The 12,234-nt window shown below is 36.6% G+C and overlaps 1 protein-coding gene across 5 annotated transcripts in view; it reads right to left on the reverse strand.

Annotated features, from left to right (window-relative positions):
• Positions 1–5,593: 5,593 nt before the first annotated feature.
• Positions 5,594–12,234, reverse strand: part of LOC134251291 (serine/threonine-protein kinase Sgk1-like) — a 37,472-nt gene continuing 30,831 nt past the window's right edge. For all 5 annotated transcript variants that reach the window (XM_062733682.1, XM_062733681.1, XM_062733683.1 and 2 more), the window contains 8 exons: positions 11,614–11,726; positions 9,993–10,029; positions 9,778–9,864; positions 8,145–8,240; positions 7,818–7,925; positions 7,406–7,543; positions 7,170–7,227; positions 5,594–6,927 (listed from right to left, as the gene is read on the reverse strand). In XM_062733682.1, coding sequence (XP_062589666.1) covers positions 6,812–6,927; positions 7,170–7,227; positions 7,406–7,543; positions 7,818–7,925; positions 8,145–8,240; positions 9,778–9,864; positions 9,993–10,029; positions 11,614–11,726 — 753 coding nt within the window. In that variant the 3' untranslated portion in view covers positions 5,594–6,811. The remainder of the gene's footprint in view (positions 6,928–7,169; positions 7,228–7,405; positions 7,544–7,817; positions 7,926–8,144; positions 8,241–9,777; positions 9,865–9,992; positions 10,030–11,613; positions 11,727–12,234) is intronic.

Consider the following 12,234-nt stretch of genomic DNA (forward strand, 5'->3'; position numbering starts at 1 on the left):
ATGTTGACCTTGACTTTAGGAGTTTGACCTACATTTGAGAAACTCCAACCATTGTCATAAGCTGACATTCGGGCGCATCAGTGTTTCACAAACATCTCTCTCTCTCTCTCTCTCTCTCTCTCTCTCTCTCTCTCTCTCTCTCTCTCTCTCTCTCTCTCTCTCTCTCTCTCTCTTGTAAATAAAAAAAATTGCATAATACCGTGCATTTAAAATCTACATCTAAACTACAATTATGGTTTATGAGCAAGGATATTAATGCGGATTTTTATAAAAATCAATTCTAATTACAGTTTAACATTTTTTTAATCATATAGTTTACACATCGATAAATTGTAAAATATTTGATAAAAAGATCGTTTATAAGATATCTAGCTACTCACTACAGATCTTAGCTGACTCATCTGGAAAAAAAGGGATCGGAGTGAGCAACAGATTTGAAGCTATATTAAGAATTAAAGCGTTGTCAAGTTTTCGCTTAATAAATATAAATTATAAGATGTAAATTGAACTTTGTCATTTTTCTGAATTTTGCGTGTCATAATTTGTGTAAATTAATATTAGTACGTAAGAGATTTACTAGAGTGTACTAATAATGACGCACTTTGAGCAAATTTCCATAGAAGGGTTATGTAAACTTTTTGATTTAGGAATTTCTTAATTATTTTTGAACATCTTATTTACATGTTTCTTTTTTAAAGGTATATTTTTACAAATTGCATTATCTTGTCTCTTAGATCACAATGGTCATGGTTATTAACTTATTACTCTACCTCCTACGTTTGTAAATTTATTTTATCTGGAACATTTGTCAGATTTGAACGTTAAATATATACAGAACAGGGAGATAGGTGTGAATGACTAGTGAGTGGCAGCCCACGTAACCTTGATAGTGGCAAAGTATAAGAAGGTGGTAACCAAGTTCCAGCTGCATGCAACCTGCACGGCCGGATTCTGGGGTCAGTTACTCTGTGGCAGCTTACTGTTGGTACAGACTGGAGTTGGTAACCGCGTGGCATTTGTCAGTGTCTAGAGGTGCTCACCCAGTGGCATCCTACCATTGGCAGTGTCTAGAAGTGGTCACCCAGTGGCAACCTTCCACTGACAGTGTCTAGATGGGTTCACCCAGTAGTAGCCTACCATTGGCAGTGTCTAGAGGTGGTCACCCAGTAGTAGCCCACCATTGGCAGTGTCTAGAGGTGGTCACCTAGTGGCATCCTATAGAGTTGGCAGTGTCTAGAGGTGGTCACCCAGTGGCATCCTACCATTGGCAGTGTCTAGAAATGGTCACCCAGTGGCAGTCTTCCATTGACAGTGTCTAGAGGTGGTCACCCAGTAGTAGCCCACCATTGGCAGTGTCTAGAGGTGACATCCAGTGACAGCCTACCATTGGCAGTGTCTAGAGCTAGGTGACATCCAGTGACAGCCTACCATTGGCAGTGTCTAGAGTTAGGTGACATCCAGTGGCAGCCTACCATGGTTAGTGTCTAGAGGTGGTCACCTAGTGGCAGTCTTCCACTGACAGTGTTTAGAGGTGGTCACCCAGTAGCAGCCTATCATTAGCAGTGTCTAGGGGCGGTTACCCAGTAGTAGCCTATCATTAGCAGTGTCTAGAGGCAGTCACCCAGTAGCAGCCTATCATTAGCAGTGTAATAAGGCGGTTACCCAGTAGCAGCCTATCATTAGCAGTGTCTAGAGGCGGTTACCCAGTGGCAGCTTACCACTGCCAATGTCTAGAAGTAGTCACCCTGTGGCAGCCTACCATTGTTAGTGTCTAGAGATGGTCACCCAGTGCATATTGTTTATAGCAGTGTTGTTTGACCGTTATAAATAAGGGTCTTGAAAATCAAAATGCTTTCATCCCAGCTGACTTTTTCCTGTCAATAATGACGTATTAATTTTTTTTTCACCTGGAGTGAGACTGTTTTCAGGATTAGTCCCCGGTATTAGCGCGTTACGAGAGTTATCTTCCTTTTGGCATTGATTCGTTATTTTTTGTGTCATATTTTAAGTTTTAGAGTTCTGTATAAGGAGTGCTAAAATAGATTTTGTTGCCATTTAGTGATATAACCTATTTATCTTCTTTTTGATTATCACCAATGCAGGTTTAATTAATGTCACGTAATGGATTGGGTAATGGTTTATAACTAATGTTGATTTCATTTCGAATTGGTGATTTCGCTAATTCATAACTTGCTATTATTAATTAGTGTACGTGTTTTATCACCCACTGTTTTGTCAAATGAGTGATATCACTTAATGCCCTATTTTAAACGTTTCGATTTCTTTAAATATAGACTGGTAGATGTAAACATCAATTTATTACGATTTTTTTTTATCGAAGAATGACCAAAAATATTTTCTCTCATGAATAAAAATGAGAGCTTGTCAAGATAAAAGTCGTCAAGATGACTAACAAAACATCTCAATATATTTAAGGTCATTGGGTCCTGCTATCAAATGTTTAGATTAAAAAAAAAACAGTTTGAAAGCGTTTCCTCCTACATCGCTGCTAAAAGAATGCATGACGGAAATGGAGGTCAATTTGCGTCTTTCTGTTTTTACAGTAATTTTTCTATAATTTTTTTACTCGTTGCTAAATGATAATTCAAAACGCGACAGAATTTGGGGTCAATTTGCGTCGTTCAGTGCTACAGTAAATTTAATTTACAAGTACATCATGTATATGACCTTTCTGCACTTGCTCTAACTTGCAACCCCCCCCCCCCCCCGCAACTCAAAATGCCTTCTGAACAGAAGTCGAGGAACGAAGACTGGTACAGTACTGTGATATTTTTTTAAGTTCTTTAAAAAATCTTCTACCACAATTTTTTCTTCTTATTTTTCTTTACGGTATTTAATTGTAGTGGATTTTTTAAGTGAATATAGTTTGATTGAATTAAAAAAGAAGTACATTGACAGGCAAAAAAAAAAAAGCAACAAACAGTTACCTGTTTTATAAAACTCTTGGATGATATTACATTTTAATACACATTTAAACAGTAGGTTATAACAACAGAGATTTCATTAAAACGTTCAGTGCTATTATAAACTCATAGACATACCTCAGAATATTTAGACGCCACAAAAGCTGCCACATCTACTTCATATTTGGATGCTTCATCTTCACTTTTCCATCGTCAACTTTTCTTCTTTATGTAATACTACTAGTAATTATTCCACTATCACCATCATAGGATGTTATTGTCTACAAACTGATTCAATATTCACAAACATTCTCCGAGTTTAAGCAATCTTTAAACCTGAGAAGGCTACTGACAAATAACTTTAAAATACAAGGATTTTAACAAACCTGTTTGATATCATCAATCAGTAAATTTTATGCATGGTCTTTGACCCTCTTGGCAGATATAACCTAACATTGGACTGTGTTTTGGTCCTATACCATTTTGTCTTTGTTTTCATACTAAATCTGACTTCAGAATACGCTACCTATCTGATTATTTCATAGAGATTATGGTGGGTATAAACCATTGGTAGGGCATGCTTACTCCTTCCAGGCACGTGTTCCAACCTGTGTCTTATACCCTGTTCCATACACCTGATCCCACCTGTGTCATATCCTGTTCTAGGCACCTGATCCCACCTGTGTCTTATATCCTGTTCTAGGCACCTGATCCCACCTGTGTCTTATATCCTTTTCCATGCATCTGATCCCACCTGTGTCTTATACCCTGTTACATGCACCTGATCCCACCTGTGTCTTATATCCTGTTCCATGCACCTGATCCCACCTGTGTCTTATATCCTGTTCCATACACCTGATCCCACCTGTGTCTTATATCCTGTTCCATACACCTGATCCCACCTGTGTCTTATATCCTGTTCCATGCACCTGATCCCACCTGTGTCTTATACCCTGTTCCATGCACCTGATCCCACCTGTGTCTTATACCCTGTTCCATGCACCTGATCCCACCTGTGTCTTATACCCTGTTCCATGCACCTGATCCCACCTGTGTCTTATATCCTGTTCTAGGCCCCTGATCCCACCTGTGTCTTATACCCTGTTCCATGCACCTGATCCCACCTGTGTCTTATACCCTGTTCCATGCACCTGATCCCACCTGCGTCTTATATCCTGTTCTAGGCACCTCATCCCACCTGTGTCTTATATCCTTTTTTATGCACCTGATCCCACCTGTGTTTTATACCCTGTTACATGCACCTGATCCCACCTGTGTCTTATATCCTTTTCCATGCACCTGATCCCACCTGTGTCTTATACCCTGTTACATGCACCTGATCCCATCTGTGTCTTATACCCTGTTCTAGGCCCCTGATCCCACCTGTGTCTTATATCCTGTTCCATACACCTGATCCCACCTGTGTCTTATATCCTGTTCCATGCACCTGATCCCACCTGTGTCTTATATCCTGTTCCATACACCTGATCCCACCTGTGTCTTATATCCTGTTCCATACACCTGATCCCACCTGTGTCTTATATCCTGTTCCATGCACCTGATCCCACCTGTGTCTTATACCCTGTTCTAGGCCCCTGATCCCACCTGTGTCTTATATCCTGTTCCATACACCTGATCCCACCTGTGTCTTATATCCTGTTCCATGCACCTGATCCCACCTGTGTCTTATACCCTGTTCTAGGCCCCTGATCCCACCTGTGTCTTATATCCTGTTCCATACACCTGATCCCACCTGTGTCTTATATCCTGTTCCATACACCTGATCCCACCTGTGTCTTATATCCTGTTCCATACACCTGATCCCACCTGTGTCTTATATCCTGTTCCATGCACCTGATCCCACCTGTGTCTTATATCCTGTTCCATGCACCTGATCCCACCTGTGTCTTATATCCTGTTCCATGCACCTGATCCCACCTGTGTCTTATACCCTGTTCCATGCACCTGATCCCACCTGTGTCTTATATCCTTTTCCATGCACCTGATCCCACCTGTGTCTTATATCCTGTTCCATACACCTGATCCCACCTGTGTCTTATATCCTGTTCCATGCACCTGATCCCATCTGTGTCTTATACCCTGTTCCATGCACCTGATCCCACCTGTGTCTTATACCCTGTTTCATGCACCTGATCCCACTGTGTCTTATCCTTTTCCATGCACCTGATCCCACCTGTGTCTTATACCCTGTTCCATGCACCTGATCCCATCTGTGTCTTATACCCTGTTCCATGCACCTGATCCCACCTGTGTCTTATATCCTGTTCCATACACCTGATCCCACCTGTGTCTTATATCCTGTTCCATGCACCTGATCCCACCTGTGTCTTATACCCTGTTCCATGCACCTGATCCCACCTGTGTCTTATACCCTGTTCTAGGCCCCTGATCCCACCTGTCTTATATCCTGTTCCATGCACCTGATCCCACCTGTGTCTTATATCCTGTTCCATACACCTTCCCACCCATACACCTGATCCCACCTGTGTCTTATATCCTGTTCCATGCACCTGATCTCATCTGTGTCTTATATCCTGTTCCATACACCTGATCCTACCTGTGTCTTATATCCTGTTCTAGGCATCTAATCCCACCTGTGTACACAGATTGTATTGTTTGTGGGTTTAAAAGAAAATCAGTCACATTAATAATGTTTTTATCTGTTTTATTGTCATTTGATTCCTCATAATATAATCAATTGCACATTGAGTATTTAATATACACATGTTGCTCAATAACAATATCTTAAACAAATAACAATATTTTTGTATTAAAAAAATCACAGTATCACTGTTTCAGAAATACTCCACTAGAGGGCACTCCTGATTGGACAATATAAGGCAGTTATCTGCCCCTAGCAATACTGGCAGATGGCAGAAAAAGTATCACAGCACCTTAATGTTAATATAAAAAAAATCTGGCAAAATGTACAACTGGCCCACAATATGTGGACCATATCGCTGATAAAATGACAGGTTCATGATTTTTGATATGTTATTCGTATTAGTTTGTGTGAAGAATTATGTAAAAATAAAACCGGGACCAGTCTTATTATAGGAGGTACATTTCGTTGTGTTCTATCTGCGAATTCAGGATAATGGGAAATGTTTTGAAATACTAAATTATATCAACATCACTCACAATTCTACTTATTTCCATGATACAAAGACAAAATGCGATATAATGCTAAAAGTCTCTGCCCTATAAAGAATCACACAATCAACCTTCAAATTTAAAAAGCAGGAAAGAAGGCACTGAACAAAAAAATATTGAAAATGTTTGATTAAAAAGAATATGCTTCATACTGATTCTGGAATACAATTGATGGGAAAATAAACAATAAATTACAAACATGAATGTACTCGTAACCAAGTATATTTCAAATATGAGTGTACTCATAACCAAGTAGAAAATGGGTCACAAAACTGACCACTTCACAATGACTATTATTAGATATCGTTGTTTTTAAGTAATTGACCAATATATTATGTCTGTCAATTGACACCAAACATACGATGTGCATATTGATGAGTTCGTTATCACCTCCACCGACTTTCATAATCTGACACGATTCACTTAATATTCAGTCAGTAAAACAGTTGCTGAAAGACATCATTGTGTCACGGTATCACAGGGCCACCTCCTATTACTGGAGAACAGCACGAGGCTGGGGACTGCTACTATCCCTTGGTAATCATTCAACAAACATCAATCCTTAAATTAACAGTATCCTTCTTTAACCAATCACACACAAGTCCTGGGACCTCCCATTCAGCAGTTTCCACTCAGCTATTTGTTCATTGGATGAGATGTATGATGTGCTGACCAATCACAGACTAGATGACAGAAGCAGACGACAGTTGGTCCTAGCTGAAGGCATCTTCTGCTGGAGGGACGTAGGAGAATCCTTGGAACATGTTGTCAGCTTCCATTACACTGGCACTCACTAGCTTACAGCTCCCCACTGACTTCCCTACCGAGGCTGAAATCAAAATATCAGTCATAAGTCATCCCTCAGTCGAACACCTCAGCCACTTAACATTTCTAACTCATAAAAGTTTAAACAAATACATTGTAGTATCCGGCAGAAATCTCTGTCTGATTTTTATGCAATGGGATTGTTCAATTATCTCGAAACTATGACAAAAAAAGATTTATGACATTTGAATGTAAAAATTTCTTGTTCCACAAACAGAATTTGAGTTATACTGAGGATTTACATACCAGGTACTGGTTCTCTGACAAACTCTGGATCAAAGTGTTTTAAATCAAGCTGACCACTCTGAAACAAAAAATATGATGTTAACTATACTGAAGTTTTGGAGAAGTTACTTGTTGTTTGAGAGCTTCTGCCTGCGATATCTTGGTAAAATCCAGACATCTTATGAAATAAAAGCCTATCAACATGGCTTTATTGTTTGTTCTATTTGAGATAGATATCTAATGAAGTAAGCACATACCACGTTGGGGTTATATGGAGGATTGATTTTCTTGCCATCCAGGTCATCCCAGTTCATGTCAGCAAAGAAGTTATGATTCCTGATCTCCTGGAAGTCGCGCTTTGATCCCAGTCTCTGTTCTTTCTCTTTTTGTAATAACTAAGATCAAACACAAATCTTAAGTTAAGGTAAAGTTTAATTATCAACCTCATATTTCACAAGAAGTCTGTACAGAAATCTTGACTATAATGAATTCAAAGTTAATAAGAATTTAAATCTTTCCCCATCCCTTATATTGTGACATCCTTTCCCAATGAACTTCTTTTGAGCAAGTTTTACTGTCTTACATGTGAATTCAACAAATAAACTTAGAATTTATATTTTTTATATCAGGATTCACTTGAAGAATGAGTTTGAATTTTCTGACACTCACCCCGTCTAGTATCTGTCGAGCTGACTGTGACACATTGGTTCGTAATCGGAGGGGTTTATACAGGATGTTGTCGTACATCTCCGCTGTGTCTCGACTGTAGAACGGGGGCTGGACAAAAGGAAAAATAAACCATACATACATGGACATTTAGAAATCACTGCTTAAATTCTTACATGCTAGTATTGGCTATTTATTTTATGATTAAAAATCACTTGCACTTGCATAACATAATTCCTTCTGATATGACTCAATTTGAGATTTATAATGACCTTGAAACTAAAGTACAAATTCTTATAATTCTGAGTTTAGAGTACAAAGGCTACATACCAGTCCATACATCATCTCGTACATAACGGCCCCAAGACACCACCAGTCTACCGTCTTATCATAGGGCTGCTTCCGCAACACTTCAGGGGCCAGGTACTAAAACACAAACCAAACCAATCAATTATTATACCTAATTAACATTTACCTGATCTGCAAGTCAAAGACTGAATGTAATAAGTGTCAGACAGAGCCCTGGTACCTGGTTTTATTGTGACATGAAAACAAGAATTGTGACAGTACTTGGTATGCATGTAGAATAGTGTACTACGCATTTACATGAACCCTAAGTCCATTAGAAAATAGAAACATAAACACATACAAAAATAAAATTTTTTAAAAAAGATAACAAATAAATGAAAAATTTTTAGAGATGAAAATATGCATTTTTACAATTATTGGCTGGACAGGTAATTGCTTTCAATACAAATCAAGTTTATGTGACAATTAAAAGTTTCTTGACATAAGATGCATTAACTAGAGTTGTTCAGTGCAATGTCAACAACCAGAGAAAAGAATTGTTCTCATAAATACGCACTATGTTACATCATGTTAATTCATGTTAAGTGTTTTTTAGTGGTATGTCACTCTGTGGTTTCTGAAAAAATGTTTTTAAAACCCCAGGCTTTGACTATTTATGTTAAGATTAGAAGTATGTATGTATGCTAATTAATTAAAATCCTAATCTGCTCCCTGCAGGTGAAGAGAAAAAAAAAACTATTTCCTTGTTCATCAATTCTGAATAGGCACAGCGAAAAAATTTAATTGACATTCTCAGCTTGTTTAAGAGTCTTAACACACAGGCATTGAATGGTGTCAATCAATTTAAGACATGGGAAATATTTCTCCGGACAGAAATTGTGAAAAAAATCCTAAAATTTTCAAGTTTGATGTACACAAACAATGTTGAAATACAAAACACGACGTCTCAAAAAAATTTAATCAATCAACTAGTTATATGTTTTATTTTTTCATATAACTGTGTAAATTTTTTTTGAGTTATTTGTGTATATATTTGCAAATACATGTATCTTGTGTACCAGTGATTCTGTTTTGAGCAAATAAAGAATTGAAAACAGTGCAAAGGCCAAGGGAGGTTCCGGCACCACAGGATGTGAACAGGGTGACACCCTAACAGACAACAGAACAGGGCTGGGACAGGTGTTAACCACAGTAAATTGTTAGACATGAACTTTATTAAAATATTGATTTGGTAATGAGCATATGGCATGTTGACATGATTGGTAATCAGTGTTGCCTTGATTTAATGTCTAAAAGGTCTAGTCTGATGCCTTAATTAAAATGTGATCAGGTGGAATTCGTAAACAAGAATTAAGTCCTCAGGAAGTTAAGTGTCTGATCTTTGTGATACAACTAGTGTAAACAAATTTAATCACACCTGTCTTTTTAATAAATTATTGAAGTTAGTGAAATTAATTTCTCTTTTGATTAATTAGCTGTTGATTTTACTTGATTTGATTTTATAATTAAGAAGTTGGCATTGAAAACAAAAGCAATGCAGGGAAGTTATTAGGTGCATGATTGCCTAAACATTTCTGGAATGTCTGACTTCCTTACATAATTCTCCTCAATTAAAATTCAATCTTAAGGTGGCTTATCCAGACTTGATGCCTACCTCTGGAGTGCCACAGAAGGTGTTGGTCGTCCCCATGCCTTCTATCCCCTCCTTACACAGACCAAAGTCCGTCAGGGTGATGTGTCCCTGTAAAATAACCACAAAATTACAACAAGGTTCTACAATACATCAAATACTAAAACTAAAATGACTTAATTTTAAGTATTCATTAGGATAAGATACCTCTATGTGAACACAAACTATAAGAGATATACCTTGGAATCAAGAAGAATGTTTTCTGGTTTGAGATCTCTGCAAAAACATAAAAAAATCCACACTTAAAATATTTTAATATCAACATATAAACAATCAGTTGTTTACAATATATGACGTTTAAATTCAAAGTCTGAAGACTATCTTTTTTGAAAAGTAATACATGTATTATAGATCTTTAATTCAAGTGATGTTAAATGCTTACGTTTTAATTTCAACTATGAAAAATTTAAGATTTGCATTATCATAATTTATAAGGAACTGAAAAATATTTTTCTTTGAATTCATACGATAAGCTAATACATATAGCATTACTTTCCAAGTTGATGGAAAAATAATTGCACTAAATTTGTTTTGGAAAGTACCCTCTATGAATAACAATTATTGATATTTTTCAAGGACCAAAAAAATGTGAAAAATCATTATTTAGACGATGTTTTGAAGTAAAACATCATTTTTAATTACTATGTTGTTGCCTCCCCAAAAATACGTTACACACAAATATTTTCTAAAAATTGCAATTCATTTTGGCATAAAAATCTCAAAATATTTACAAATTGTTTGAAAAGTAATACATGTATTATAGATCTTTAATTCAAATGATGTTAAATGCTTACGTTTTAATTTCAACTATGAAAAATTTAAGATTTGCATTATCATAATTTATAAGGAACCGAAAAATATTTTTCTTTGAATTCATATGATAAGCTAATACATATTAGCATTACTTTCCAAGTTGATGGAAAAATAATTGCACTAAATTTGTTTTTGGAAAGTACCCTCTATGAATAACAATTATTGATATTTTTCAAGGACCAAAAAAATGTGAAAAATCGTTATTTAGACGATGTTTTGAAGTAACACATCATTTTTAATTACTATGTTGTTGCCTCCCCAAAAATAAGTTACATACAAATATTTTCTAAAAATTGCATATTCATTTTGGCATAAAAATCTCAAAATATTTACAAATTGTTTGAATTCTTAAATGTAATATCATTGTTTCACTGTATTAATTTAGAATCTATTTTACATGAATGCAAATTTTCACAAGGAAATAGAATGAGTGTGGTCTTGCGTTTTAGCTCGTCAGTATGTAAATTTGGCTAACGATGACACATATTACCCGGTGATCTAACCTACACCAAAATCTCCTCTCACCTTTTCATTCATTAATCAACATTTACCAGAAGTTAAATAAAGGTTTTACAAAGTATGACCGGAAATGGTGGTAAATCAAATGTTAGTTAGTGAAATTCATAGCCCCATTACATTGGCTCTATCACTAAAGACATATGTTGTAGAATCAAATCGTGACTTGGGCCCTGTACTGCAGATCTGTGTGTCATTAAGACCATGTACACTCCACACAGACATAAGTAGCATGTGTACAATTGCACTTGAGAAAATTCTCTTGTATGCATTTCCCTAGAATTAATTATCTTTTAATCAAAAGCAATGCACAAGGAGAAATTAATCATACAACCTCCCTCCCTCCTTACATAGAAATTTAAGAATCAAATATAAATATTCAACAAAAGATTTCCAAATAAATGGCTAATCCAGACATGATTGCATAATGTTGTCAGAGCTGTGACTTTTGAGTCTTGGGACAATCAGTACCTGTAGATTATGTTTAGGGAATGCAGGTAACCAATGGCACTGGCCATCTCAGCGGCGTAAAACTTGGCTCGCTGCTCAGGAAAATATCGCTCCCTCTGCAGATGGAAAAACAGCTGAAATAGACGCAAAATTATACTGGATGAAAAATTAAATCATACAAATTCTGTTGTGTCATTTATATGGTTTATAGTCCTTCTAAATATGGAATCCTTTTCAACAAAAGGCCTGGGGCTATACAATCTGAATATCATTATTTTTTACGTGGGGCTAACTAGTACATCAGCACAATGACACCACAATGTCTGATGATCTCCCCTTAGCTGTCAATCAGGGCATTAATGCATATTCCTTAGTTCTTACAGCAATTAATAAAGATGATCAAAGATTTCATAAATATACTGTACAGAAATAGACGCAGAATCATAAACATTAAGAAGAATAATGACACTTCTTAAAAAAAGCAAGGTAAGATAGAATAAATACAGAACTGCTCTGGATTCTAAATTAATTGAATAAAAATAGTGCAGAGAAACTAGTCTAGAACTAATTCAGACATGAAATAATGATATGCCGTAAACAGAGACTGGCATGATAAAAAGAATAGAGAATGTTCTGGTAGTT

Source organism: Saccostrea cucullata, unplaced genomic scaffold (genome assembly GCF_032062105.1).
Source record: "Saccostrea cucullata isolate Sc308-1 unplaced genomic scaffold, CSIRO_AGI_Scuc_v1 ctg272, whole genome shotgun sequence".
NCBI classification, from domain to species: domain Eukaryota; kingdom Metazoa; phylum Mollusca; class Bivalvia; order Ostreida; family Ostreidae; genus Saccostrea; species Saccostrea cuccullata.